A 25,973-nucleotide genomic window follows, 5' to 3' on the forward strand; every position below is an offset into this window, starting at 1 on the left:
GGACAGAAACACGTATGCAGGTTATGCGTCCACTAAAAGACTGAGATTTAATAAGACTAGAGGACACTCCATCTCTCCAACGCCTTACCACAACACCAACACAGCTCCAGGATGACAAAAGTGGATTGGTGACAGCTAAAAGAGCTGCAGGATGTAGACTTTCTCTGGGGCGGAGTCCTTAGGGAAGCCCAGTCAAAAGGGGAGGCAAAAACAAGGATACGGGAGGAAGTTGAAGTTTCTCTTTTGCTGTGCAGAAGATCTTTAGTTTAATTAGATCCCATTTGTCAATTTTGGCTTTTGTTTCCACTACTTTTGGTGTTTTAGACATGAAGTCCTTGCCCATGCCTATGTCCTGAATGGTATTGCCTAGGTTTTCTTCTAGGGTTTTTATGGTTTTAGGTCTAACATTTAAGTCTTTAATCCATCTGGAATTAATGTTTGTATAAGGTGTAAGAAAGCAATCCAGTTTCAGCTTTCTCCATATGGCTAGCCAGTTTCCCCAGCACCATTTATTAAATAGAGAATCCTTTCCCCATTTCTTGTTTTTGTCAGGTTTGTCAAATATCAGATGGTTGTAGATGTGTGGTATTATTTCTGAGGACTCTCTTCTGTTCCATAGGTCTATATCTCTGTTTTGGTACCAGTACCATGCTGTTTTGGTTACTGTAGCCTTGTAGCGTAGTTTGAAGTCAGGTAGCGTGATGCCTCCAGCCTTGTTCTTTTGGCTTAGGATTGACTGGGCAATGCAGGCTCTTTTTTGGTTCCATATGAACTTTAAACTAGTGTTTTCCAATTCTGTGAAGACAGTCACTGGTAGCTTGATGGGGATGGCATTGAATCTGCAAATTACCTTGGGCAGTATGGCCATTTTCACGATATTGATTCTTCCTATCCATTAGCATGGAATGTTCTTCCATTTATTTGTGTCCTCTTTATTTCATTCAGCAGTGGTTTGTAGTTCTCCTTGAAGAGGTCCTTCACGTCCCTTGTAAGTTGGATTCCTAGGTATTTTATTCTCTTTGAAGCAATTGTGAATGGGAGTTCATCCGTGATTTGGCTCTCTGTTTGTCTGTTATTGGTGTATAAGAATGCTTGTGATTTTTGCACATTGATTTTGTATCCTGAGACTTTGCTGAAATTGCTTATCAGCTTAAGGAGATTTTGGGCTGAGACAATGGGGTTTTCTAAATAAACAATCATGTCATCTGCAAACAGGAACAATTTGACTTCCTCTTTTCCTAATTGAATACCCTTTCTTTCTTTCTCCTGCCTGATTGCCCTGGCCAGAACTTCCAACACTATGTTGAATAGGAGTGGTGAGAGAGGGCATCCCTGTCTTGTGCCAGTTTTCAAAGGGAATGCTTACACTTTTTGCCCATTTCAGAAACTACCATCAGAGTGAACAGGCAACCTACAGAATGGGAGAACATTTTTGCAATCTACACATCTGATAAATGGCTAATATCCAGAATCCACAAAGAACTGAAACAAGTTTACAAGAAAAAAATAAACAACCCCATCAAAAAGTGGGCAAAGGATATGAACAGACACTTCTCAAAAGAAGACATTTATGCAACCAAAAGACACATGAAAAAATGCTCATCATCACTGGCCATCAGAGAAATGCAAATCAAAACCACAATGAGATACCATCTCACACCAGTTAGAATGGCAATCATTAAAAAGTCAGGAAACAACAGGTGCTGGAGAGGATATGGAGAAATAGGAACACTTTTACACGTTGGTGGGACTGTAAACTAGTTCAACCACTGTGGAAGACAGTGTGGCGATTCCTCAAGGATCTAGAACTAGAAATACCATTTGACCCAGCCATCCCATTACTGGGTATATACCCAAAGGATTATAAATCATGCTGCTATAAAGACACATGCACACGTATGTTTATTGCGGCACTATTCACAACAGCAAAGACTTGGAACCAACCCAAAAGTCCATCAATGATAGACTGGATTAAGAAAAGGTGGCACATATACACCATGGAATACTATGCAGCCATAAAAAAGGATGAGTTCATGTCCTTTGTAGGGACATGGATGAAGCCATAAGGGGGAAAATAACACCTTACCTCTAAAGACTAAAGGATAAGAACTACATTAAACTTCTCATCAAAAATCATGCAAACCAAAAGACAGTGCGGTGAAATTTTCAGAGTGCTGAAAGAGAAAAAAAAAAAACCAGATAATTCTATATCCAGTGAAATTATACTTTAAATGCGAAGAAGAAACAAGGACTTTCTCAAACAAAAACTGAGAGACTGCATCACCACTAGTCTTGGCCTTCAAGACATGTTAAAAGAAGTTCTTCAGAGATAAGGAAAATAATATCAGTAAGAAATCTGAACCTACATAAAGAAATGAAAGAGCATCAGAGGAGGAATAAATGAAGGTAAAATATATATAATATTTTATTTTTCTTATTTTTAATTGAGCTAAAAGATAACTGTTCAAAGCAATAATAGAAAGGATATATTGGGGGTTATAGCATATTATAAATGAAGTGAATGACAGCAATGTCACAAGGGATGACAGAAAGAAATTGGGTATACTCTATTATGGAGTAGCTGCAGTACACATGAAGCCTTATAGTATAGTGTTATCTGAGGGTAGGCTTAGATTATTTAAAAATGTGTATTTTAAACTCTAGGAGAGTCACCAAAATTTTGTTTTGTTTTTTTAAAAAATGTATAAACAGTATACCAAAAGATAAAAAATGGAATTCATATAAAGTGTTCAATCAAAATTAGAGAAGGCATAAAAAGTAGGGGAGGGCAAAGAACAAATGCATGGAAGTGGTAAAAGCTACAAAGATTTTAAAATTTAATCCAACTATATTAGTAATCACTTTAAATATGAATGGCCTAAACATACCCATTAAAAGACCAAGATGATCAGTCTGGATTTAAAAAAAAAAAAAAAAAAAGAAAACTTCGGCCAAGCTCAGTGGCTCATGCTTGTAATCCCAGCACTTTGGGAGGCCGAGGCGGGCGGATCATGAGGTCAAGAGATCGAGATCATCCCGGCTAACATGGTGAAACCCCGTCTCTACTAAAAATACAAAAATTAGCCAGGCATGGTGGTGTGTGCCTGTAATCCCAGCTACTCGGGAGGCTGAGGCAGGAGAATCACTTGAACCCGGGAGGTGGAGGTTGCAGTAAGCTGAGATCATACCACTGCCCTCCAGCCTGGACAACAGAGCAAGACTTCATCTCGAAATAAAAGAAAAACTTCAAGACCCAATTGCACACTGTCTACAAAACATCCACTTTAAAAATAAAGACTTAGGTTAAAAGTAAACAGATGGAGAAAGAGACATCATGTCAACCTTAATAAAAGAAAGCTGGAGTGGCTATATTAGCTTAAGACAATGTAGACTTCAGAAAAAGGAAGATAATCAGGGATAAAAAGGAATACTACATCATGATAAAGGAGTCAATTCTACAATAAAAGATAACAATCCTAATACAAATATATGTACCTAATACAGAATCAAAATATATGAGACAAATACTGATAGAACTGAAAGGACAAATAAACAAATCTGCTATTTTTTTGTTGTTGTTCAGGCCAACTCTGAGCAAGGACAAAGCCACTGTTATAGGTGGAGATCTGAATTGCAAGTAGGTTTCAAATCACAGAAGACTAAAACCAGGGTGCACATAGTCCAGCTGATTCTCTAGTAGGCAGACAACTTAAACATATTTTAAGTTAATAACATAAACTCATAGGAACACGGAAATATATTTTATAACCTTGTAACATTTACCATGTTCTAATCCACATGTAATAACTCATTTAGAGGTCTTATAATATCTTTGTGTTTTAAAATCAATCAAAAATAATCCATAAGCTTTTCTTTCAAATCTCAGAACTGAAAGGAATGATAGCTTTAACTGAGGCATATAAAGAGCTTGGAAGTCATCACTCCCATCCTCAGAATAAAAAGCTGGGCAAGCTGCAAATAAATGACTTTTCTTGGACTTATCAAGTCTTATCTTATAGAGACTTTAGCCACTATAGAGGAAAAAATGTTTTTTCACTCAACTTGGATTCCGTAATACCTACAGAGGTTTTGGACTTGAACAAAGCTCAACAAATATCTACTGAATGCCTGAATCTGAATTTTCCCACTAAATTATGTTCATCAACATGTATTTGTACAAGTGAGCTACTGTTTCACTAAAAATACAAAGTTCCAGTTGAAGTTATCTTTCAAATAGAAGATTTTGGTCTTATAATCATCTTCCACTATTACCAAACAACTACCTGGTTTAATAAAACAATGAAATCAATTACAGTGAGTACACAAATTGTTCACAGGGTTAAAGTGCCACAGTGATTTACTATTAACTCTATTAATTTGTTGATTTGAAATGGTCCACAAATTACCAATGCAAAGTAACCAATATGGATATAACAGAGAAATTAAGAGAAGATTTGCAAAAAGATTAAAAACAAACATATACATTATAGAAGTGTAACTCTTAAGGTAACACAAAAATTTTTAAGTGTCAGAATTTTATCAATTTAAGTTTTATATTAGGGTGTAGTTAAATAATTTATACCCTCAACATAAACAAACAAAATGCAAATATAGAAGGACTACATTATTAGACAAATCATTGGGTCTAAAAAATGAAAAATGTGAAACATGATTTATACCTCCTCCCCCGCTTTTTTTTTTTTTTTTTTTTAAGACGAGTCTCGCTTTGTCACCAGGCTGGAGTGCAGCGGCATGATCTCAGCTCACTACAACCTCCGCCTCCCAGGTTCAAGCAATTCTCCTGCCTCAGCCTCCTGAGTAGCTGGGACTACAGGCATGCACCACCACGCCCAGCTAATTTTTCTATTTTTAGTAGAAACCAGGTTTCACCATGTTACCCAGGATGGTCTCAATCTCCTGACCTCATGATCCGCCCGCCTCAGCCTCCCAAAGCATTGGGTTACAGGCGTGAGCCACCGTGCCTGGCCTTTATCCCATTTTTGTATGTATAACTAGAATAACAGCTGAAGAGAAAATATAATATTGACTCTGTAATCTCTTTAAATTACATAGTTCAACTATCATCCTCAATTTATTTCAATCTGGGTGAGTTAAATAAAAAAAATTGAAATTTCATTACTTCCATGTAACTCAGAAGATCAGCATCATATCTTTATAAAATATTATTTTGCAGTGAGAAATACCTACTTATTATAATTTGCCAAGCTTCTTCAGATAGGAGATGATTTGCCTTTTACTCTACAGGGCATGGCCCATTAATACCTAATAGGCACAAATCTAATGTCCTACAGTAGGGCACATGGGGACAATTATTTACTGGATAAGAAGTACTGATATTCTTCTCCTTCTACCAAATACTTTTTTCAAAACTTCTCTCAAATATCACTATGTGACTTATTAAAATTCAATTCTGCTCAACTTTTCAAGTAAAGTGATTATAGCAAGTAAAGTATATCTTCATAGGCTTGTAAATACTTCATGTTCATTCCACGAGTCAGACAGGGGAATGGAATGATAATATCAGAGACCACTTACCTGACATGCATTATAAAGGAGCTGGTGTTCTAGTTTTTTAATACCCAGAATCTGCTGAAACATTTCATAGAGTTGTTCCTTGCTCAGAATAAGTTCAGACACTGCACTTAGGGCCATTCTATTTGGCTGTTTGCACAAGTCCTCTTCACCTCTGTAAATGGCATCATATTTGGCTATCCATGAGCTCAACACCGTCTCTTTGCTCAAGCCATCTATTTCTGGCAAACTCCGCACACGTTTTTCTATGTTTTTCTTAAATACTTCTCTGAAGTCATTAGCAGAACACCCTCCACTCTGAACCATTCTGGCCACTCGGTCACTCTTTAGAAAAACCTGAAAAAAAAAAAAAAAACCCAATTACAATTAGGTGTAGATGCTAACACCACTTGCTTTCAGCAATCCAGCCAGAGTTTCTACAAATAATTCAGCCAAATACTCCAGAATGATTCAAAATGTTTTATAATACATGGTAACTAATGTCATAATGTTGGCCCCAAATCTCTCTAAAATGTTAAAATGTTTAGGAGACACAGTACACAGTAAAAAACACCAGTAAGATGGTTTACTTTGATCTGTATGTCTCCCACCTCTACAACGAAATCCTTTAGAGTGACATCCTTATGAATGTGATTCGTGCTCTTATACACAGACTCCAGAACTCTCTCATGCCTTCTACCACATGTGTTCAGAGTGAAAGGACAGCTGTCTGTGAATCAGGAAGCAGGTCCTCACAGACACCAAATTGGCTAACACCCTGATTTTGGACTTCCCAAGCCTCCAGAACTGTAAGAAATAAATGACCATTGTTTATAAGCAAAAAAAAAAAAAACAAAAAAAGATGATTAGGAAAACAACTGGAGATATGAACCCAACATCCATACCTGTATCTGAGAGTTCTATCTAGCTGGTTTTTCAGCAGGGAAAGAATCATGTATCATTTGAGTGTGGACTTGAAGACCAATAGCAGGGTAAGTCTAGTATCCAAGTCAATATTCATCATATGTAATTTTTACTCAAAATTGCCCAACAGCTGGGGGGCTAGAATATACCTGTCCCCATCCCTGATTTTACCACCTCCGCAACTTCTCACACGCTTATCATAACTAGAAAGAATGGAGGCTTGAAAAGCAATACCTCTAAGGGACTTCTAATTGTCCATTACTACTGGAAAAAAAAAACAAAATAAAAACAACAATAGAGACAACCATAGAGTAAGATGTTCATGAGACAGGTAGCAAAGGTTGGGTAAAAATAAGTACAGTAATAAGGTCATATTTGGGAAGAGACACCAGATTTGGCCTTAAATCTCTCTATTCTGCTAAGTTATGTATCTAAGTATCAGTCAAGATTCATTAAACATCTATTATGCTGTCAATATTCCTAAGAATCCTCTATAAGCCATATAAGACTGCTTTTATTATTGCTTTATTCTTTCTATAATGTCAAAAGACTCTCCCAGAAAAGCCTGCAGGACAATTTAATAGAACCTTCATAAATTATATGCTGTTATTGAGCTTACAGAACAAAAATTCATGTCAACATCTTTTTTCTTTTTTTTGAAACAGGGTCTCATTCTGTGGCCAGGCTGGAGCCCAGTGACACAATCACAGCTCACTGCAGCCTTGACATCCCAGGCTCAAGCAATCCTCCCACCTCAGCCTCCCAAGTAGCTGGGACCTGCAAACACACACCACCATGCCTGGGCTAGTTTTTGTATTTTTTTTTTTTTTTTTTTTTTTAGATATGCGGTCTCACTTATGCGGCTCAGGCTGGTCTCAAACTCCTAGGCTCAAGCAATCCTCCTGCCTTGGCCTCCCAAAGTGCTAGGATTACAGGCATGAGCCACCACACCTGGCCTCAACTTTTACCCTAAGAACTGACTCATTATAGTGAAGTACTCCCAAGTTATGATCACACTACTTGCACCACACTTCCATGCCTGTCTGCATGTGGGCAAGCAGCACACCTGCTTGATACAGTCAAAGTGAACTCACTTGAACCACTGGGGCTGGCATGCTCAACCACCTGACCCCAAGCCTTTTCCCACCACTTTAGTTTTCCCTCTTAAGGTCACTCACACAAACTGTTTTTCTTGTTTCCTATCTTTGCTCAATGGCAAGAAGATTCCTGGAGCTCAAATATTTTGGTTGACAGACTTACTTACTGAAACACTGGTAGTAAATTCTGCATTGTCAAATAAGATGCTCCTCAAACTACAATGAGGTTACATCCTAATAAGCCTGTCATAAGTTAAAAATATGTCAAAAATGCATTTAATACACCCAACTTACCTGAAACATGCTCAAAACACTTACATTAGCCTACAGTTGGGCAAAATCATCTAATGCAAAGCTTACTTTATGATAAAGGGTTGAACATCTCATGTAATTTGTCAAATATTATACTGAGTATGAAAAGCAGAATGGCTGTATAGGCAGTCAAAATATGGTTTCCACTGAGTTATATCACTTTTGTACCATTGTAAAGTCGAAAAATCATAAGCAGAACTGTCATGAGTCAGGGATCCTCTGCGTGTGTAACACATTCCCAAAATGCTTCCTCTCTCTTTACCAGCTCTGGCTCAATTACTCTGGCTCAATTTATCAGCCAGCCCAGAGAGAGGCTCCCACAGCACAGTGGCGGGCTGAAGGGCTCCTTGAGCATGGCCAGAGTGGACACCGAGCCCGAGGAGGCACCGAGAGTGAGCGAGGGCTGCTAGCACTTTGTCACCTCTCACTATGTATGTCACATTTGTCCACATTTCAGTAAATTTTAACTTACATACGGCCTTCAATCTGAGCACCACCAACTGCCACTCTTCCCATTAATCTACTCAGCTTATATACCAAAAAAGTCACTGAATATCTTAACAAAGTCATGGTGAACTAATAACAAAAGTGAAATGTGATTACTATAACAAGAAACTGTATCTGCCAAAAGTAAGTCTGCTCAGCTGTCCAAACAAGGCTTCAAACATACTTTTCCACAGAAGCCCTTATTGTTCACACATTGCTGTTGATTTGGACCATGCATTACTTCTTTGATTTAAAAGGATTTTATAATGACGAGAAAAACATTATCTGCTTGCCAAATCATTGTGGCTATGAGATGGTTCCAGGAAGGCTGCCAGCATGTGTTCAGCAAAACGCTGAGAAAAGTACAAGAGTCTCACTTATAAGACATGCCTTTTTCTCCTTAATAATGCCAAATAAAATACTGTCTCATAATTTCCATAACCTATGCTGTCCTTGGAGAAACAGCAATATAGATTTTAAAACTACTTTTCAGGTGTTATCAATTCATGAAGCTTTGTAACTGTGGTGAAGTTTAGTGTCACTAGAAATCATATCATTTTTGCTTTTCCAGTATGTAAATACCAGTATTTTTTTTACATGGAAACATTTTACTTCCTGATTCATACATGTTGTAATCCAAACTTAAAAGAGATACACTTTAAAAAGGAAAATCTGAACCTCAGGTGTGCCGAAGCTCTAAGACATGAACTGTTTTACTGGATGGAAACACACTAACGCAGCATTTGTCCATCTGTGGGACCTGTCTGTGACTCACACAAAATGGAGTCCTCTGTGGTGACACCAGACACAGAAACGTAAAGGAGCCCAGTGCTCAGTTCTGACTATGCTGTCCAGGAAGACACACTGGCTCCCTGTTAACGCCCTAGATGTGGAGAAAGAACAATGGTCACGTACTGGAAAAGACCAATGTGCTTCCTCTGATTTAAAGTGAAAACTCTAAAGTGATGTTCTCTCCTTTCATTTCAAGGTATTTTTTTAGAAAGGTCATCCACCAAGGTGAGTTAAATGATAACGTGTACTAAATTTTTAAAAAATTATCTAGTCTGTCATTGATGGGCATTTGGGTTGGTTCCAAGTCTTTGCTATTATAAATAATGCTGCAATAAACATACGTGTGCATGTGTCTGAATAAAGAAAATGTGGCACATATACACCATGGAATAGCACGCAGCCATAAAAAAAGAATGAGTTCATGTCCTCTGCAGGAATGTGGACGAAGCTGGAAGCCATCATTCCCAGCAAACCAACACAGGACCAGAAAACCAAACACCACACGTTCTCACTCCTAAGTGGGAGCTAAACAATGAGAACACATGCACGCAGGGAGAGGAACAACATACACCAGGGCCTGTTGGGGGGTTGGGGGGTAAAGGAGGGGAGAGGATTAGGACAAATACCCAATGCACACAGGACTTAAAATTTAGACCATGGGTTGATAGGTGCAGCAAACCACCACGGCACATGCACACCCGTGCAACAAATCTGCACATTCTATACATGCATCCCAGAACCCAAAGTAAAAAAAACAAAAAAGAAAAAAAGAAAAGAAATTATAACCTCTTGAACCTCAAATAAAATAAAATAAAATAAAGACCTACTTGTGCATCTTTTGCCAAAGGAAACAAACTTAAGGTAAGGGGGTGGGGAGGAGAGCAGTAAACCCTGGGAAAAGCCACCATGATCCGAAACTTGGACTGTCTAAACTATTAAAATATTCTTTAAAAAATGAATAGGTTCCTGACTAATTACTCTGTTTATGAGAAACACCTACAATCCATTAGAGTAGACAATAAAATAACTAAGGAGGAGTATCTCAATTACTTGTTAGGGTCCTTCATAAAATTTTATTAATGGCACCTTAAATGTAAACACTACAGAGAAACTGCCAGAAGAATGAAGACTTAGCAGAAAATACATGTCTTTTGCTACAAGTAATGAGAAAACAAGAGCCAAATGTTTGTCTTTAAAGTTGGTTTGCTTACCCTTCAACTTTGACATTCATTTGAAAAATGAGGACGTTTTATATACCAGGCTGTATCTCGACTGCTCACTACACTGCAATACAATAAGCTTATGTTCAAGCAGCAGTTGGAGAAGGATGCTGTTAGCCCCAGTTAAATATCCACTTCACACAGCATGACTACAGAGAGATCCTGCTTCCCATGATGACTGATCAGTTCAAGTACCATCTGGAGAGACAGGAGAACCTGGAGGCCTGCTGTCAGCTGCTCAGCCACATCCTGGAGGTGCTGTACAGGAAGGACATGGGGCCAACTCAGAGGCACATCCAGATTATCGGGGAGAAACTTCTCCAGACTGTGAACCAAACCATCATTTCCATGGGACGAGATTCCGAACTCATTGTAAGTGCTTGGTGACAGTATTTTTTTTTTTCCAAGTCCACTTTTGTATGCCCAAGGCCAGTCAATGGATTCTTTGTTGGCACTGTTTTGTGCCAGGCTCTTTATCCATCCAAGTCTCCCTCAACCTACCTTTCCAGCCTTCTCTTGCATTTCTCTTAACATATTTTCTGTTCCAGTAGAAGGACACACTTGTGTAGCCCTCCACACTCTGTGTACATTCCCACCCCCATAGCTTATCCATCTGTTCAAATAAATATTACCAAGACAAACCAAAATACCAGGCAATGTGATCAGGTGTCATAAGCAAGGGTTTGCTTCCTTCCTGGAGTTTACAGTGGGGCAAACAAATGGTTATACAAACTGATAAGCCTGTGGCTTGATAAATACTAGTGAGAATTTCTGGTGCCATAAGTTTGTAACAAAGTTTGAATCTAGCTGAGGAGGTCATGGTGGCTTCCCTGAGGAGGTGAGTAGAGATCTGAAGACAATTTGCAAATCAAAAGGAACCAAGGGGCCAGGAGACAGTGGGTGGAGGGAACACAGCTATCTAAGGGGGCCTTAAGGCAGCTCCCTGGGCTGCAATGAAGGGCCTGAGAGTACAGTGGAATGGGAGGTGCCTGAGAAGGACGGGTGGGCTTTGTCAGGCCTGGAAAGTGCTCTGGTCTTTATCCCAGGAGCATGGAATGCCATCAATATTTAAGGCAGAGAGTCACATGATAAAAACTGTATTTTGAAAATAGCTAAAATTTATTTTAGGGACTTCATGTATATTAACCCTCACAACTGCATAAAGAAGGTGCTAGTATTTATCTTAAAAGTAAACAACAACAACAACAAAAACTCAAAAAGCATACAGAAATAAAGAGACATGGCCAAGATCACACAGCCAGAGTCAAGATTTAAGCCCAGTCTCACTCTAGAGCTCCCTTCTTCACCACCATGCAATCAAGTTCAGCAATTTATCAATTTGTGGCTCATTCGACTGAGCTGGAAGGGCCAATGAGTAAATGGATTGGTAAGGATTAGGCAGGAGAATGCTCCTGTTCACCTCTTTGTCAAGCATTCCACAGCTTGATGGTATTTCTCTATTCTAAGCCATCTTAATACTTTCCCATGCTCTGTGTAGGTATAAAATACTGCTGTCCTGTCTTATACCACATCATTGTATCTCTCTCTTATTAAGACTGCAAACTGCACCTTTGAAATCTCTGTAGTGTCTAGTATCATTAGATACTCAAATTTTAAAGGAAATCATTAGGTCCTTGTAGTAATGGACTCTGGAAAGTTATTGAATCCAAAGGCTGGTGTGTTGACCAGTGTGGGATGAAGTTTTCATGAATTCAAAGTGAAAAAAGAAAATACAAGGACTTCAAAGTGCATTTTAATAAAGCTAACTTTATTTAATATTCTAATAGTTGAAACTGTAGGTGCAAGAATTCACTTTTTGTAATACAATGTTATTAATAGTAAATGTGTGGTTTTGTTGCTGTATTCATCCAATGGATTCTTCCCACACAGCTGCACAGACAAAACCAACTCACCGAGACTGTGTTATAGCAATAGAGAAGGAATTTTATTAATGCAAGGCTGGCCACACAGAAGATGGAGTTATTACTCAAATTAATCTCTCAAAGGCTTGGAGTTTAGGGTTTTTGTAAGGATAATTTGGTGGGCAAGGGTTTAGGCAATGGGGAATGTTGACTGCTTAGAGGTGAAATCACAGGGGTGTGGGAAACGGTCCTCCTGCACTTAGCCTCTGAGTAGGGGCCACAGGATGGGTTGCACCACTATTGTGGGTCTGGGTGGATTTAGTTGGTGGTCAGAAATGCAAAATGTGAAAGATACCTCAAAAGGCCAATCTTAGGTTCTACATAGTGATGTTATCTATAGGAGCAATTGGGGGAAGTCACAAATCTTGTGATCTCTGGCCATAGGACTACTGAACAGTAAGGGATTACAGAAACTAGGCCTACATTTTAGCAGAATGTTGCAGGAAGTCAGGGACCCCGAACGGAGGGACTGGCTGAAACCACGGCAGAAGAACATAAATTGTGAAGATTTCATGGACATTTATCACTTCCCCAGTCCATACTCTTATATTTTCCTATGCCTGTCTTTAATCTCTTAATCCCGTCATCTTCGTAAGCTGAGGATGTATGTCGCCCAGGACCCTGTAATGATTGCATTAACTGCACAAATTGTTTGTAAAGCATGTGTGTTTGAACAATATGAAATCTGGGCACCTTAAGAACAGGGTAACAGCGATTTTCAGGGAACAAGGGAGATAACCTTAAAGTCTGGCTGCCTGTGGGCCAGGCAGGACAGAGCCATATTTCTCTTATTACTGAAAACGGGTAAGATAAATATCGCTGAATTCTTTCCCCAGTAAGGAATATTAATAATTAACAGCCCTGGGAAAAGAATGCATTCCTGTGGGGGCCTCTAAAATGGCTGCCCTGGGAGTGTCTGACTTATGCAGATGTAGATAGGGATGAAACACACCCTCGTCTCCTGCAGCACCCCCTGGCTTGTTAGGATTAGGAAATTCCAGCCTGGCGAATTCTAGTCAGACCGGTTTTCTGCTCTTGAAGCCTGTTAAGATGTTTATCAATGACAATGTGTGCACAGCAGGACATGGAAGTTCATTAGTGATTCTAGTTTTGCCCTGACCTTGTGATCTGCCCTAACCTTCTGCCTTGTGATCTTTTGTTGCCCTTAAAGCATGTGATCTCTGTGACCCACACCCTATTCGTACACTCCCTCCCCTTTGAAAATTGCTGATAAAAACTTGCTGGTTTTACGACTCAGGGTGCATCATGGAACCTGCTGACATATTATGCCTCCCCTGGACACCCAGCTTTAAAATTTCTCTCTTTTGTACTCTTTCCCTTTGTTTCCCAGACCGGCCGACACTTAGGGAAAATAGAAAAGGACCCACGTTGAAATATCGGGGGCTGAATTTCCCCCAATAGCAGAACTCAGGCCCCTCTCGCAATCCTAATCTTGTGGACTTTCATTAGTTTTACAAAGATGGTTTTCAGTCCCTGAGAAAGAAGGGTTTTAGTTTTAGAGAGTGACTATTATCATCTTTGCTTCCAAGTTAAACTATAAACTAAATCCTTCCCATGGTTAGCTTGGCCTATGTACAGGAATCAAAAAAGACAACCAGCCTATGAGGCTAGAAGCAAGATAGAGTCAGCTATGTTAGATTTCTCTGTCATAATCTTTGCAAAGCCAGTTTTATTGTTGTTGTAATGGTTAATCACCTTTCTTGGCACACAAAAAAAGTGCAATATCTGACCTCTGTTTTTATTTACTGATCCATGAATTCCAAAGATTTGAAAAACACTGGTTTAACCAATCCCATTCCTTTACCTATCAAATGTGAAGAATCACAACCTAAAACTGATAGCAAATAATCTGTTTTATCTAAAAAGTAAATTTTGGTAAGAAATACCTCTAGACCCTTATCTATAAACTAGGAGACACTTGCTTTCAAAAGATCCTTCCAACTATTCTAAATCCTTTATGATTAATCTAAACCCCTCATATCAAATCTAAAGCCGTTAGACCAGGCCAGGCATGGTGGCTCATACCTGTAATCCCAGCAATTTGGGAGACTAAGGTGGGTGGATCACCTGAGATCAGGAGTTTGAGACCAGCCTGGCCAACATGGCAAAAGCCCGTCTCTATTAAAAATACAAAAATTAGCCAGGTGTGGTGGTGCACGCCTGTAATCCCAGCTACTCAGGAAGCTGAGGCACGAGAATCACTTGAGTCCGAGAGGTGGAGGTTGCAGTGGGCCAGGATCATGCCACTGTACTCCAGCCTGGGCAACAGAGTGAGACTGTCTCAAAAAAAAAAATAAAGAATCTAAAAATAATAAAAATAAAAATAAAACCCTTAGACCAAATATAAAGCCTTGAACTGTCTATGCCTTCTTACATCCTGTTGTAAGAACTGAGATGAGTCTAGACCCAAATGAACACAAATGGGATTTGAAAAGTATATAAGTTTTTTTTTTTTTTTTTTGGAAAAAAACACATACACATGATATTACCATGATCTTATCAATATTATGAAGTTGTTCTAAAGCTTTTTTCTTCTAATATCAGCTAAGAGCAGATCTTTGAGTCTTTCTTCCTAGGTATTTTCCAACTAAATGCTTAAATTTCCCTAAGCCAATAGCAAATACTCCTTAACCTTGTACTTATGAGACTGAAAGTGAAGATTTACCAAGCCACTTGTATAAACACAAAGATCACTGCACCCTACCTGGGCTTCCAATCTGTTTGACACTGTGCAACAAAGACTGAGACCCTAAAGTGGAAGAAAAATCTTGTTGTTCATCATGGAAAAGGGAGAAATGGAATGGCAAATATGAATTTCTAGAGAAAAGCTTCTATGCGTAGCCACAAAGTCAAAGAAGATACCAGCTTTCCACGCCATATTTTCAGCCTAAGCCATCTCTTCTGCCTTCATTCAATGTGTTTCATGGTGTGATAGAAAAGTCTGAATGTTTCTTGGGCTATCTTCTTCCATCTATTTTATAAAGAAAATGCTTTTCTTGTTTTGCCCTCACTGTAATAATACAGAAAATAAATCTTAAAAATTCAGTGTATTACTTTTGAAGCCTCATAATATATCTAATGTTGAATAAATCCTTAATATATGTTTACTATCTGAAAAAAAAAAATGTGTTCCCTTGCTGTCTTACAGCTTTACAGTATTCCAACTTCAATTACAGAATTCAATTCACCTCATCCTTACTTCTGTGCTACTCTCCACTCATCAGCTGGGAAATAATGTAACAAAACTGAGAGGGCATCAGGAGACCCGAGAGTTCAAGGTGTGACACAAGCTAAGAGACTCTGAACCATTCTGGGTCAGTTTCCTCATCAGTGGAATATAGGTAATCTAGAGATGGGATAATTCCCTTGACCTTGATCCCCTTCTTGGGTGGGCACTCAGTGGACTGTTTCACTCAGCCTGTCACTGGCCACTCCTCATGAGAGAGAACGTGCAAGCAAGCAATTGTAGGGACTGGAACAAACGATCACTGGATCAGCCAGTTGCTCCTCTCTTGCGGGAGCAGGCTCTGTGTAGGCGTGGGAGCAGGCTCTGTGTAGGCCCTGGAGCAGCTCCCAGCCCCTGCCCTCTTGGTTCTTGTCTGGCATCCAGGAAGAATCAGGTCACATGAACAGACTGAAGGGTAGTGTATGTGGATGATTTTATTTGGTGATGGAAGTGGCTCTTGGCGGGATGAGAGTTGGAAAGGGATGGTGCAGGAAGAAGGTGATCTTTCCCTGAAGCCACGCTGTCTGAAGTTAGCCACAGCTGTAGTTTCTGATGCTCAGTTGCTGCTTCTCAGCTTACTCCTCAGCCACTTGTATCCCTGATGCTCAGCAGCTTGTGTGTTGCTCTGCCCCCGAAGTCTTTTTAAGGGCACAGGATAGAGGTGTGGCAGGCCAAAAAGGCAACATTTGGGTGGGAAAACCAAGAAAAACGGGGTCAGTTGTTTTCTCTTACAGCCACCATTCCAGGCTTAAGGGTGGGGGTTTAGCTGGGAACCCAGTGGTTCTGTATCAATATCACTTTTAAAAATACTTTTTATTTAGTATCAATTTTATATATTATGGGGTACAACGTGATGTTTTGATATGTGCTTACAATGTGGAATAACTTTCTCAACATTTTTTTTTAGTACTACATAATATAGTGAAATAAATTTTAAAATCACTGCTACTTAAAATGTTATCTGTGGACCAATGACAGTATCCAGACTGTTACCTGTCCCTCAGCAAGTACAGAAGGGTGGTCCTCTAATAAGCTTGCTTTGATATAATGTTAATGAAGAAAAAAAAAAAAAACAGATTCCCAGTTGGGGCTGCTGTCTGTGTGGAGTTTGCATGTTCTCCCCAAGTCTGCATGGGTTTCCTCCAGGTACTCCAGTTTCCTCCCACATCCCAGACATGTGTATGAGGTTCACTGTGTCTAAATTGTCCTGGTGTGAGTTAGTGTCAGGGTGTGTGTGAGTGTGCCCTGCGATGGGATGGCATCCTGTACAAGGTGCTTGCCTTGTACCCTGAGCTGCTGGGTTCTGACCACCTGTGACCTTTAACTAAAATAAGTGGATAATTGTCTTACTTGTTTTTATTTATCTTTATTAAATGTATATAGAGCTCACATTTATTTCCATGCTAAATATTAGAAGTGTTTTGGTTTTTGTTTAGAAGTTTGGTGATATTTTTGTGACCAGAAATAGGCTGTAGGAACTTGACTCTTATTTATATCCATCCGCCTATGGTTAAATTGATATCATTGTATGTCGTTTCACTTAAAAATCAAAGTTCCTGAGACTCTATCAACTATGTTAAGTGAAGACTGTGAGGACTTACTGTACAGGGAACATAGTTTTTTAGAAACTTCTGAATTGATATGACATTGCCATAGCATCCAAAAGCATGATTTTCCCCCAATATTTTATTATAAAAATGTTTAAACATATAGAAAAGTTTAAAGAAGTTTGTGGTAAGCATGTATATATATATACATACATATATATACACCTACTAGATTCCACAATTAACATTTTATTCTATTCGTTCTTTCACATATCGACCCAATCCTTCATCAATTCAAATTATTCTGCTATGCATTTTAGAATAAGTCAAACACATGATTTTATATTTTATAAAATATTCCACAATGGATGAGAAATCAATAAATACCAGTCCTTTGCTGCTGATAAAATACCTCAAAAAGACCTTTCCTTTGAGAAGATGGGTGATATGCCAATGTTAACAAGGAAGTTGTGAGGAAAGAGATTTCTAAAAGCCAAACCATTACATGTTCCACAATACTACCAAGACAGCAGAGAATGAGTTGCTACCCTCTCAAATCCTAGGTTTATAAAACATAAATCTTAAGGATAACAAGTTATTTACTCTTGATAATCCAAGGGCCTGCTGCAGAGAAATGAAGTTCCAAAGTAAAAATGGAAAAAAAAAGTCTGGAAAGTAAATCAATTTTAAAAACAAACATTCTGTTAAGTTAAAGCAAAATGAACCCAAAACTTAACTAAATTTCCCTGGCATACAGTGGCGCTCAATAAATATTTGTTGAATGGATTTTATAGATTATACCTTGTAGTTGTTTATTTTTTTAACAGATGGCAACTACATGTGGAATAGCAATGTTATTGCTTTTTAATCCCAGAATCTGATTCTCGGGATTGTGAGTGACCCAAAGGTATAAATCCAATCACCCTTCTAAAGTTTGAATTCCCTCACCATCACCACCACTAAAGTGACATCCAAACAATATCAAACTCCTTTAAGGAAGAGAAACTAGGTTCTCTGAAGGCAATAACCTGTCTACAGGCAGGACCAACATCTGGAAAGTTGTTTCCAAGTGGCAATGCTCTCCCTGTAGCTGTCATTTTCTTATTGCATGCTAATCCCTGCAAAAACAAAGAAAATCAAATTCTTCCCAAGCCCATTCTTCAAGCATTTGATGGCAGCTAACACTGTCTTCTGTCTTTCAGGTTAAACATTCCTGACATTTCTCAGATGACAAGACCCACTTACTATCCTGCTGGCTCTCCTCAACACAAGTTTCACTTTTTCTGCACAGGTTCTAGATTAAGGTCTTCATTCATTCTTTTCAGGTCTTTGTTCAGCTCATTATCTTCTTGATGATGTCTCTTCTATTTAAAGCTGCATCTCTGTCTTTTGTAGTTCCCTATTCTGTTTTCTATTTTTCTCCACAGCACTTATAACTACGTAGCACATGACATTTATTGCATTTTCTTCCCACTAGCAAGTAAGCTCCATGATGGCAGGCATTTTATATGGTTCACCACTGTATCTCCAGGGCAATCAACATTTGTTGAATGAATCAATGAACCTGCCATATGGGTAAGATCTTACAATCAAGGAGGAAGACAGTAATTCATTCCAGTTAGAGAAGCAATGCTATTAAAGCAGAGGAAGATGCCATAAACCTTTGGAGGGCCTACATACACTCCCAATACCTTACCCTGAACTTATTTTCACCTACATTATTACGGAAGCTAAACTAAGTATCCCACCAGTATTTGTGAAGCTAGTTTTATGGACCCGAACCTAGAAATTTACATGACTCCCTTCTGAATTTCACCTGTGGTCCACTTTTTTAGTATATTGATATCAGATCTTTAGTGAATATAATGGAATTGAGTATTCTCTTCCAGTGTGGACTGCCCAAAACTGTTCATACTTTTCAGTTTTTTTCTATTCTTTTATTTATAAATTGCAAATTATCTAAAATCTATTAGTTTACTCACAACTCCCTTGACACTTGTGATAGTGGTAGCGGATAGAGAAACCAGTACTGGGAGAGGAAAGGATTCCTTTGCACAGTAATGCAGAAGTCAGAAACCTATTGTACATGTGAAATATGCCTAAATGTATCTTGTATTAATGGAGTAATAGCAGTTACTGAGATTTTCAATTATACTATTATACTATTTTTATTACAGCTGTGATGCATCATTGCTGAAAATGAACTATCTGATCTAAGTGAGGTTCTTAAACTCAAGAATACATTAGAATCAGCTGGAGGACTTGGTGAACCAGATTGCTGCCCCCTCCTCAAGTTTCTGTAAACTCTGCAGTGAGCTTAAGAATTTGCATTTCTAACAAGTTCCCAGGTGATGCTGATGCTGCTGGTCTGAGGATGCTGATGCTGCTCTAAGATGCTTTTCCCTGGGGACAGAAAGTGAATGCAGCTGGTCTGATGTAAAAGGCACATGTTCTTTTTGAAAGGTAACTGTGCTCTGCACTGTTCTCCACCCCGACAGAGTCTTGTTCTGCCGGGCTGGTGTGCAGTGGCACAATCTCGGCTCACTGCAACCTCCGCCTCCCAGGTTCAAGCAATTCTCATGCTTCAGCCTCCTGAGTAGCTGGGATTACAGGAATGTGTCACCACGCCCGGCTAACTTTTGTATTTTTAGTAGAGACGGGGTTTTACCATGTTGGCCAGGCTGGTCTCCAACTCCTGGCCTCGGGTCATCTGTCTGCCTCAGCTTCCCAAAGTGCTGGGATTACAGGGGTGAGCCACTACACCTGACCTAACTATGCTTTTTAAGCTTAAACTTTTACAAAGGATTGATGTCAATTATTAGGATAATACACAATTTTTTACCTTTTGAACTTTAGCAGAAAGGCAGCCTACATCCAAACCCTTCAAACTAAATATTTGTTACAGAAGAGAGCTACCAGCTCCAATGTCAGTACTTCCTAAATGGAAACATCCATTCCTACAGCTCAATATTTCTTTTTACTCAAATCAGATATACCCTGGCCACACCTTCACCCTCACATAACTCCTTTTTCTTTCTTAATTATGTTGAGATCACATGAGGTATCACTCAACCACCCTCCAGCTAGCACTCCCAATGCCTTTAGCTGGGATTTTTCTTCCACTGTGCATTTCTTTAAGCCCTTAAAGCTGGACTCATCCTAATGCTTTGTCCTTTACTTAAAAACTAGTGTTTCAAGCTAACTGCAGGGTAATGGTTAAGACCATGAGCTGTGGAACCAGAACAAGTTCAAATATAGGTTCTGTGTCACATACCAGCTATTTAACTTTGGGCAAGTTACTCAGTCTCTCTGGGTCTCCATTTCTTGATCTCAAGAATGAGGATACCAATAATGCCTATCTCATAGCATTACTGTTAAGGATTAAATGAGATTCTACCTATTAAGGGAATGTAGCAACACCTTGTGTATTATAGCTAAGATTATTACCACCCCTCCCTCTATTCCTATCACACTTGCCAGCTTTACTCGGCCTGCTAAGCATTCTTGGGTGACAAAAATGTCTTATAACATAGTACCTAGAGATACAACAAATTCAGGGAGCCCAAAATAGTAACACTGAAATTTACATAATAGTAAAATCACCACTAATATAAATGTCATTGATGGTTAAATTATTTTGTTAATAAATCACAAGTTAGTACTTACATGTATAATGCCTTTTGTTAATTTTTTACATTTATCTCATTTAATTAGTCTAAGTATAGACCTATATTTCCAGCTATGCCATGAACATCACCCAGAATCTGTTCTATGACATATTCAAAATCTGTACTCTTCCACTTCAAACTTGCTTCACCTCATTGTCATTTTCCATCTCACTGAATGGCATTATTACAACATAGTGGCCCAAGCCAGAAAGCAGGGAGTCATCCTTAACTCTTCACTCTTCCTCTACTCCCCCTGACCCATACCCACCTCTTCTGTATCCGTGGTGTGTTGGTAAACTGGAGATGAACTGAAGATAAAGGTTATGGATGTAGAGAGGTTTTAAAATCAGTGTTACCCTGGTTATGGAAAAATGAAGTAGAAAATTCACACCAGCAAGTGAAATCAAAGAACATATTATCTTGTAGGTGACCCACCCAATTCACTTGCCACTGCCTTCATTTATATTTTCACTTTACCACTCCTGGATCATTGCAACAGCCTTCTAAGTTCCATGTGTTAGGTTCAGGGTCAGGTTCCAGCCCATGCTGAGGTCGGGAGTGGGTGGATGAGTGGCAAATAGCTGAAAGAAAACTCAGGGAGACATAGGTAGGTGAAATATGGCTTTATTCAGAAGCTCTCTCATCAGCACCTCTCTTAGAGTGTCCGCTCTGTCTCAGCTGTTTGAGCTGGCAGTTCCCACACACAGCTGTGCTGCTGGCTGTCTCTTGCCTTCAGGGTCAGCAGCTTAATTTTCTCTCTCTGGGCACGAGAGTGCCTACATAGTGTCAGCAGGGCAATGATACCTTTTACAAACAATAGTGGCTTAGAGCCAAATGATGAGCCTTCCCATTTTATGGCTACATGGTTGTGGTAACAGGTGGAGTTATACACCTGCGCTCTAAACTCGCTGAGTCACTCAGCCTGTCCTTGAAAAAAGCACAGCCATGTTCCTTACACTCCACCCCCTCGGCCAAGGGAGACATAGGCCTTGGATACACAGGTTATATACATAAGCTTTGGTACACAGGCTCGATATATATACACACAGGCTTTATACATAAGTTTTGGGTACATAGATTTGATATACAGGCTTGGCACACAAGACTTACATTCCACCCCCTAGGCTGAGGGAGTCCTTTTAGTGAGGACCAGTGCACATAGGGCCACACCTTGGACCTATAGGCCACAGCAACAATATAAGGAGCAACAACTTACTACTAATATTCCTGCTATGCTACTCATGATTATTAGAGCCCAATGTAGGCCAGAGCCCAGAGATGCCCACCATCTCTGCCAGGGGTCATCAGCAAGGTGCTCAATCACCTTAACCTCCTGGGACACCCCTTGTAAAGCTGCCATTATGTTCTGGTGGTTGTCAGGGATGAATTTTCAACATTGTGTCCCTACAAGGGCACAAGTGCCACCTTGGGCAGCTGTGGCTATGTCTAAGGCCATCCGGTTTTGTAGCACCACCTTCCTGATCTGATTAACCTTATCAGTAAACAAAAGTAGGGCAACTCAGATGCAATTCAGGGCCCGAGCTGTGTGCTCTGCAAGGGCTGTAACTTGCATTTCTACAGTAATGACACCTACTCCAGGAACAGTTATTGCTAAGGGATGGAACCACCAGGGGGCCCACCGCACTCACAAAAACTGGAAACGCAGCACCCTCTAGTCACATAGGTGACCAGGCAATGTGGAAAGCACAGTGGCAGGCACATGGGGCCACCCTCAGTTACAGTCCAATTGGCTGGCAGATATGGCCATCCTGTGCCCTCACAGACCCATCAACTCCCAGGGGGTACAAAGTCCACTGGGGCCCAGCCTTGGTAAGGCCGCTTATTCCACAACACCCTTGGTGTAGTGATCGTGTTATGTTTGCACAGACTTCAGCAGGCAACCATCCCACAGTGACTTTACCCCAGTGCTGCTCCATACATGGTGGTATCCGCAATGGGGGCACCACGTGTTCTCCCATTAGACAGCTCCATCCATCACGGACGCTGGAGTCAGCCAAGGGGCAGGCTTGCCATGGGTTTTGTGACGCCTCCTATTCAAAGCTTGACGTGTTGCATCCCACCCACTGTCCATGAGGCCCCGAGTTTCTAGCCATGTGCAGTTCTGCACAGAAGCTGGATGCACATGCCAGGGCAAGCCATCCGCAGCTGCTGCTGGAAGGACAGTACCGATCCAATAGAGACATTGGTCACCTCAGTAAGGTGTGGACCCAGTCCACAATGCTATCGGAGCATGCCAACTTACAGCTGAAACAACAAAGCAAGCACGGATACTAACCAGGGTAAATCACGTCCCTCAGGCAAAATTCAAGTCAACTTTTCATCCCTGGATAACAATGCAGCTGCCAAGGGCTTCTGCCCTGGGTGATGCTACACCTCATCAGTTTTCTATGGTTCCCTTGGGTCCTGCACCCATGCCAGAGTTACAGGGAAGTTTATGATAGGCCACATAGACAGTACGTATGTTCCCGGAGGAGGGTTCCTTCCCTGGCCGTTCCCCTACGTACGGCTAATTGTGGAGGTCACACATTAAATACCCAAGGAGTAACATGTAAGTTATACTGCAGACCCTTCCCCACAGGGGGCCACAATCGCCAACCATCTGCAATGGGGGGCTTGGAGGGTCCATGACTGACACAAGGTTTTGTCTCCCTACTTTTAGGGGTATTGGGGCAGGTAATAACAGATTATCTCTCATCCTGTAACTGGTTGGAGAAGGTCATCCTTCCTCTCATGGATCCGGCCACAAGGCCTGGCCCTGTGTGGCTTGGTGACTAGCTAATTCTGTAACTTTCACATAATTAACCACAAGATTAAGCCTCAATAAACTGCCCAGCTACAGCTGCAGATTACTGTAGGTGTCACCTTCTTGGTGATCACCATCCACATTGCTGAGTTTAGCTCATTAGCTACTTTGCCCACACTTGGTATCAAACCATATAGTGTCAGTAGAATGGCCGGACTGTGACAACAGTCCAGGCAGCACAAGCATCTAGACTAGACCTATCTGTGTACCATGCCCCATTAGGAATGGGGGGATGCCCTTCCTTATAGTGAAGGTGCAGAGTCTAGGTGTACCTCTGGCCCCATGGCCTTATCTTGCATTAGGACTACAGGTCCCAAGACTTCCTTTTTTTTTTTTTTTTTTTTTTTTTTTTGAGACGGAGTCTGGCTCTGTTGCCCAGGCTGGAGTGCAGTGGCACGATCTCAGCTCACTGCAAGCTCTGCCTCCTGGGTTCGTGCCATTCTACTGCCTCCGCCTCCTGAGTAGCTGGGACTACAGGCACCTGCCACCATGCCCGGCTAATTTTTTTGTATTTTTAGTAGAGACAGGGTTTCACCGTGTTAGCCAGGATGGTCTCGATCTCCTGACCTCGTGATCCACCCGCCTCGGCCTCCCAAAGTGCGGGGATTACAGGCGTGAGCCACCGCGCCCGGCCTAGGACTACAGGTCCCAAGACTTCTTGTAACTCTGCTGCTAAGGGACTTGTACTCAGCATACTCCGCTGCTCTAAGCAGGTACTTCACTTCACTAAAGTGGATGTCTGCACCGTCCCTATCTGGGGAGTCATTCATTACCCATGAACTCACCCATCCTGCTATCAGGTAAGTCGTCCATATGACGACTGTAACCCCTTCTGCCACACTCTTATGAGCCCGAGGGGCAACATATGTAGTTACTGACTGCCTTCCCAGTCCAGGGGGTCACTACCCATGAATGCACCCATCTGCTATTACTAACTGCTTCTGTATTAATGAACACTGGAGCTTAGCTCCCTTCCACAGCTAGGACTAAAAGCCTGTTGGCACTTCCAAGGTCTCCACGCACTGCTATAGGCCCTAGCCAACACTATTTGTGCTCACATGCACATTCAGTTTAAATGGGCACCCCTAGTCAACTACCCATAGGTCTTGTGCCTACTGAAGAGCCTGCTTGGCTGTGTAAGCCTCACCATCCAACCCCAGGCAAGGTGGGCATTGCCACTTCTAAATCTGCAAGAGAATCAGAGGTTCGCATAACGTCATCAACAAGATCATGACATGATGGGGCTATGCATATAGTCCTGCAGTGACACTATGAAAGTCCATTGTCACCCTCCCACGAAGGCAGACTGTTCCTGGCTCTCTGGAGCAATGCTGATTGAGAGGAATGCATTGGTCAGGTCCACCACACAGTGACACCATCCCAGTTCTATTGTCAAGCAGTCCAGCAAGTCCGTGACAGACAGCACAGCTGCCAAGCTATGGAAAACATCCACCCCCAGAATGTCTCCAGGCATGGGAGAGATGTGCACAGTGGACAAGCAGCCAGCCAAGTGGCCAACGCCAAGGTGCAGACACAGGTTCCACTTTCACTGGCTGGTCTTCATAACCATTAATAAATGCAGCTCTGCCCAGAAATTTATCCGGGTTCAGAGACTAGTGGATTGCCAAGTCCGCATATGGCCTTTGTTTGTCTGGTGCCACCCAAGCCAGGCATCTCGGCCAGTCTCTTATCAAACAGAAAAGGCTTTACACTTCCACCTGACTGCAGCAGGCAATCTGTGAACTGGAACACTCGGGCAGGACCAGGTTGTACACCAACGTCTTTCTCCTGAATGACTTGCACTAAGTCTGTACATGACTGCCGACATTATTTGCTTGACTCCCGCGGGGGTGCAGGCACCATATGAAATGTGTTCCACCACGGTGGTGGGGGGAGGGTCCCTAGGCTCACCCTTGGTGCCCAACAGCTACTCATGCTATATTTTCTGGTGGATCACTGGGCGAGCCTGCAACAGAGGTTCTTTCTCCCTGCACTGCATCCTGCAGGGACTGGACATGCAATTCCTGCAGCACAGTTACAAACGCCCATGTGACTCTGCCAGCAAAGGCATGCTTTTCCTCAGTGCTGTGCACTTCCTGGTGCTTCAGTACCTTCTCCACATTCATGGGAGACCCGTCTACTGCCTCCCACGTTTCCACTGGGGCCCATCCAGCCAGCACCGCTGCCACTGGGTACCACAGCCCATGCTGCGGCCACATAGCTGACCCAAGACCCCTCAAAACTGAAGACCCACTCACCTCATCTGGCCAACTATGCCAATTGTCAGGTTCATGAGTACACCAAATGTCATGCCCAGGGTCCAGCCCCTGCTGAGGTCTGAGGGGAGTGGGTAGATGGGCAGATAGCTGAAAGAACACTCGGGGCTGTACGCAGGTGAAATG

At 41.2% G+C, this 25,973-nt stretch overlaps 1 protein-coding gene across 5 annotated transcripts in view; it reads right to left on the reverse strand.

Moving 5' to 3' along the window:
- The window catches only part of CADPS2 (calcium dependent secretion activator 2), a 567,381-nt gene that overhangs the window by 356,884 nt on the left and 184,524 nt on the right, over positions 1 to 25,973 (reverse strand). For all 5 annotated transcript variants that reach the window (XM_054495194.2, XM_054495197.2, XM_054495196.2 and 2 more), the window contains exon 3: positions 5,557 to 5,889. In XM_054495194.2, coding sequence (XP_054351169.1) covers positions 5,557 to 5,889 — 333 coding nt within the window. The remainder of the gene's footprint in view (positions 1 to 5,556; positions 5,890 to 25,973) is intronic.

The sequence above is a fragment of the Pongo pygmaeus genome, chromosome 6, assembly GCF_028885625.2.
Source record: "Pongo pygmaeus isolate AG05252 chromosome 6, NHGRI_mPonPyg2-v2.0_pri, whole genome shotgun sequence".
Taxonomy (NCBI): Eukaryota; Metazoa; Chordata; class Mammalia; order Primates; family Hominidae; genus Pongo; species Pongo pygmaeus.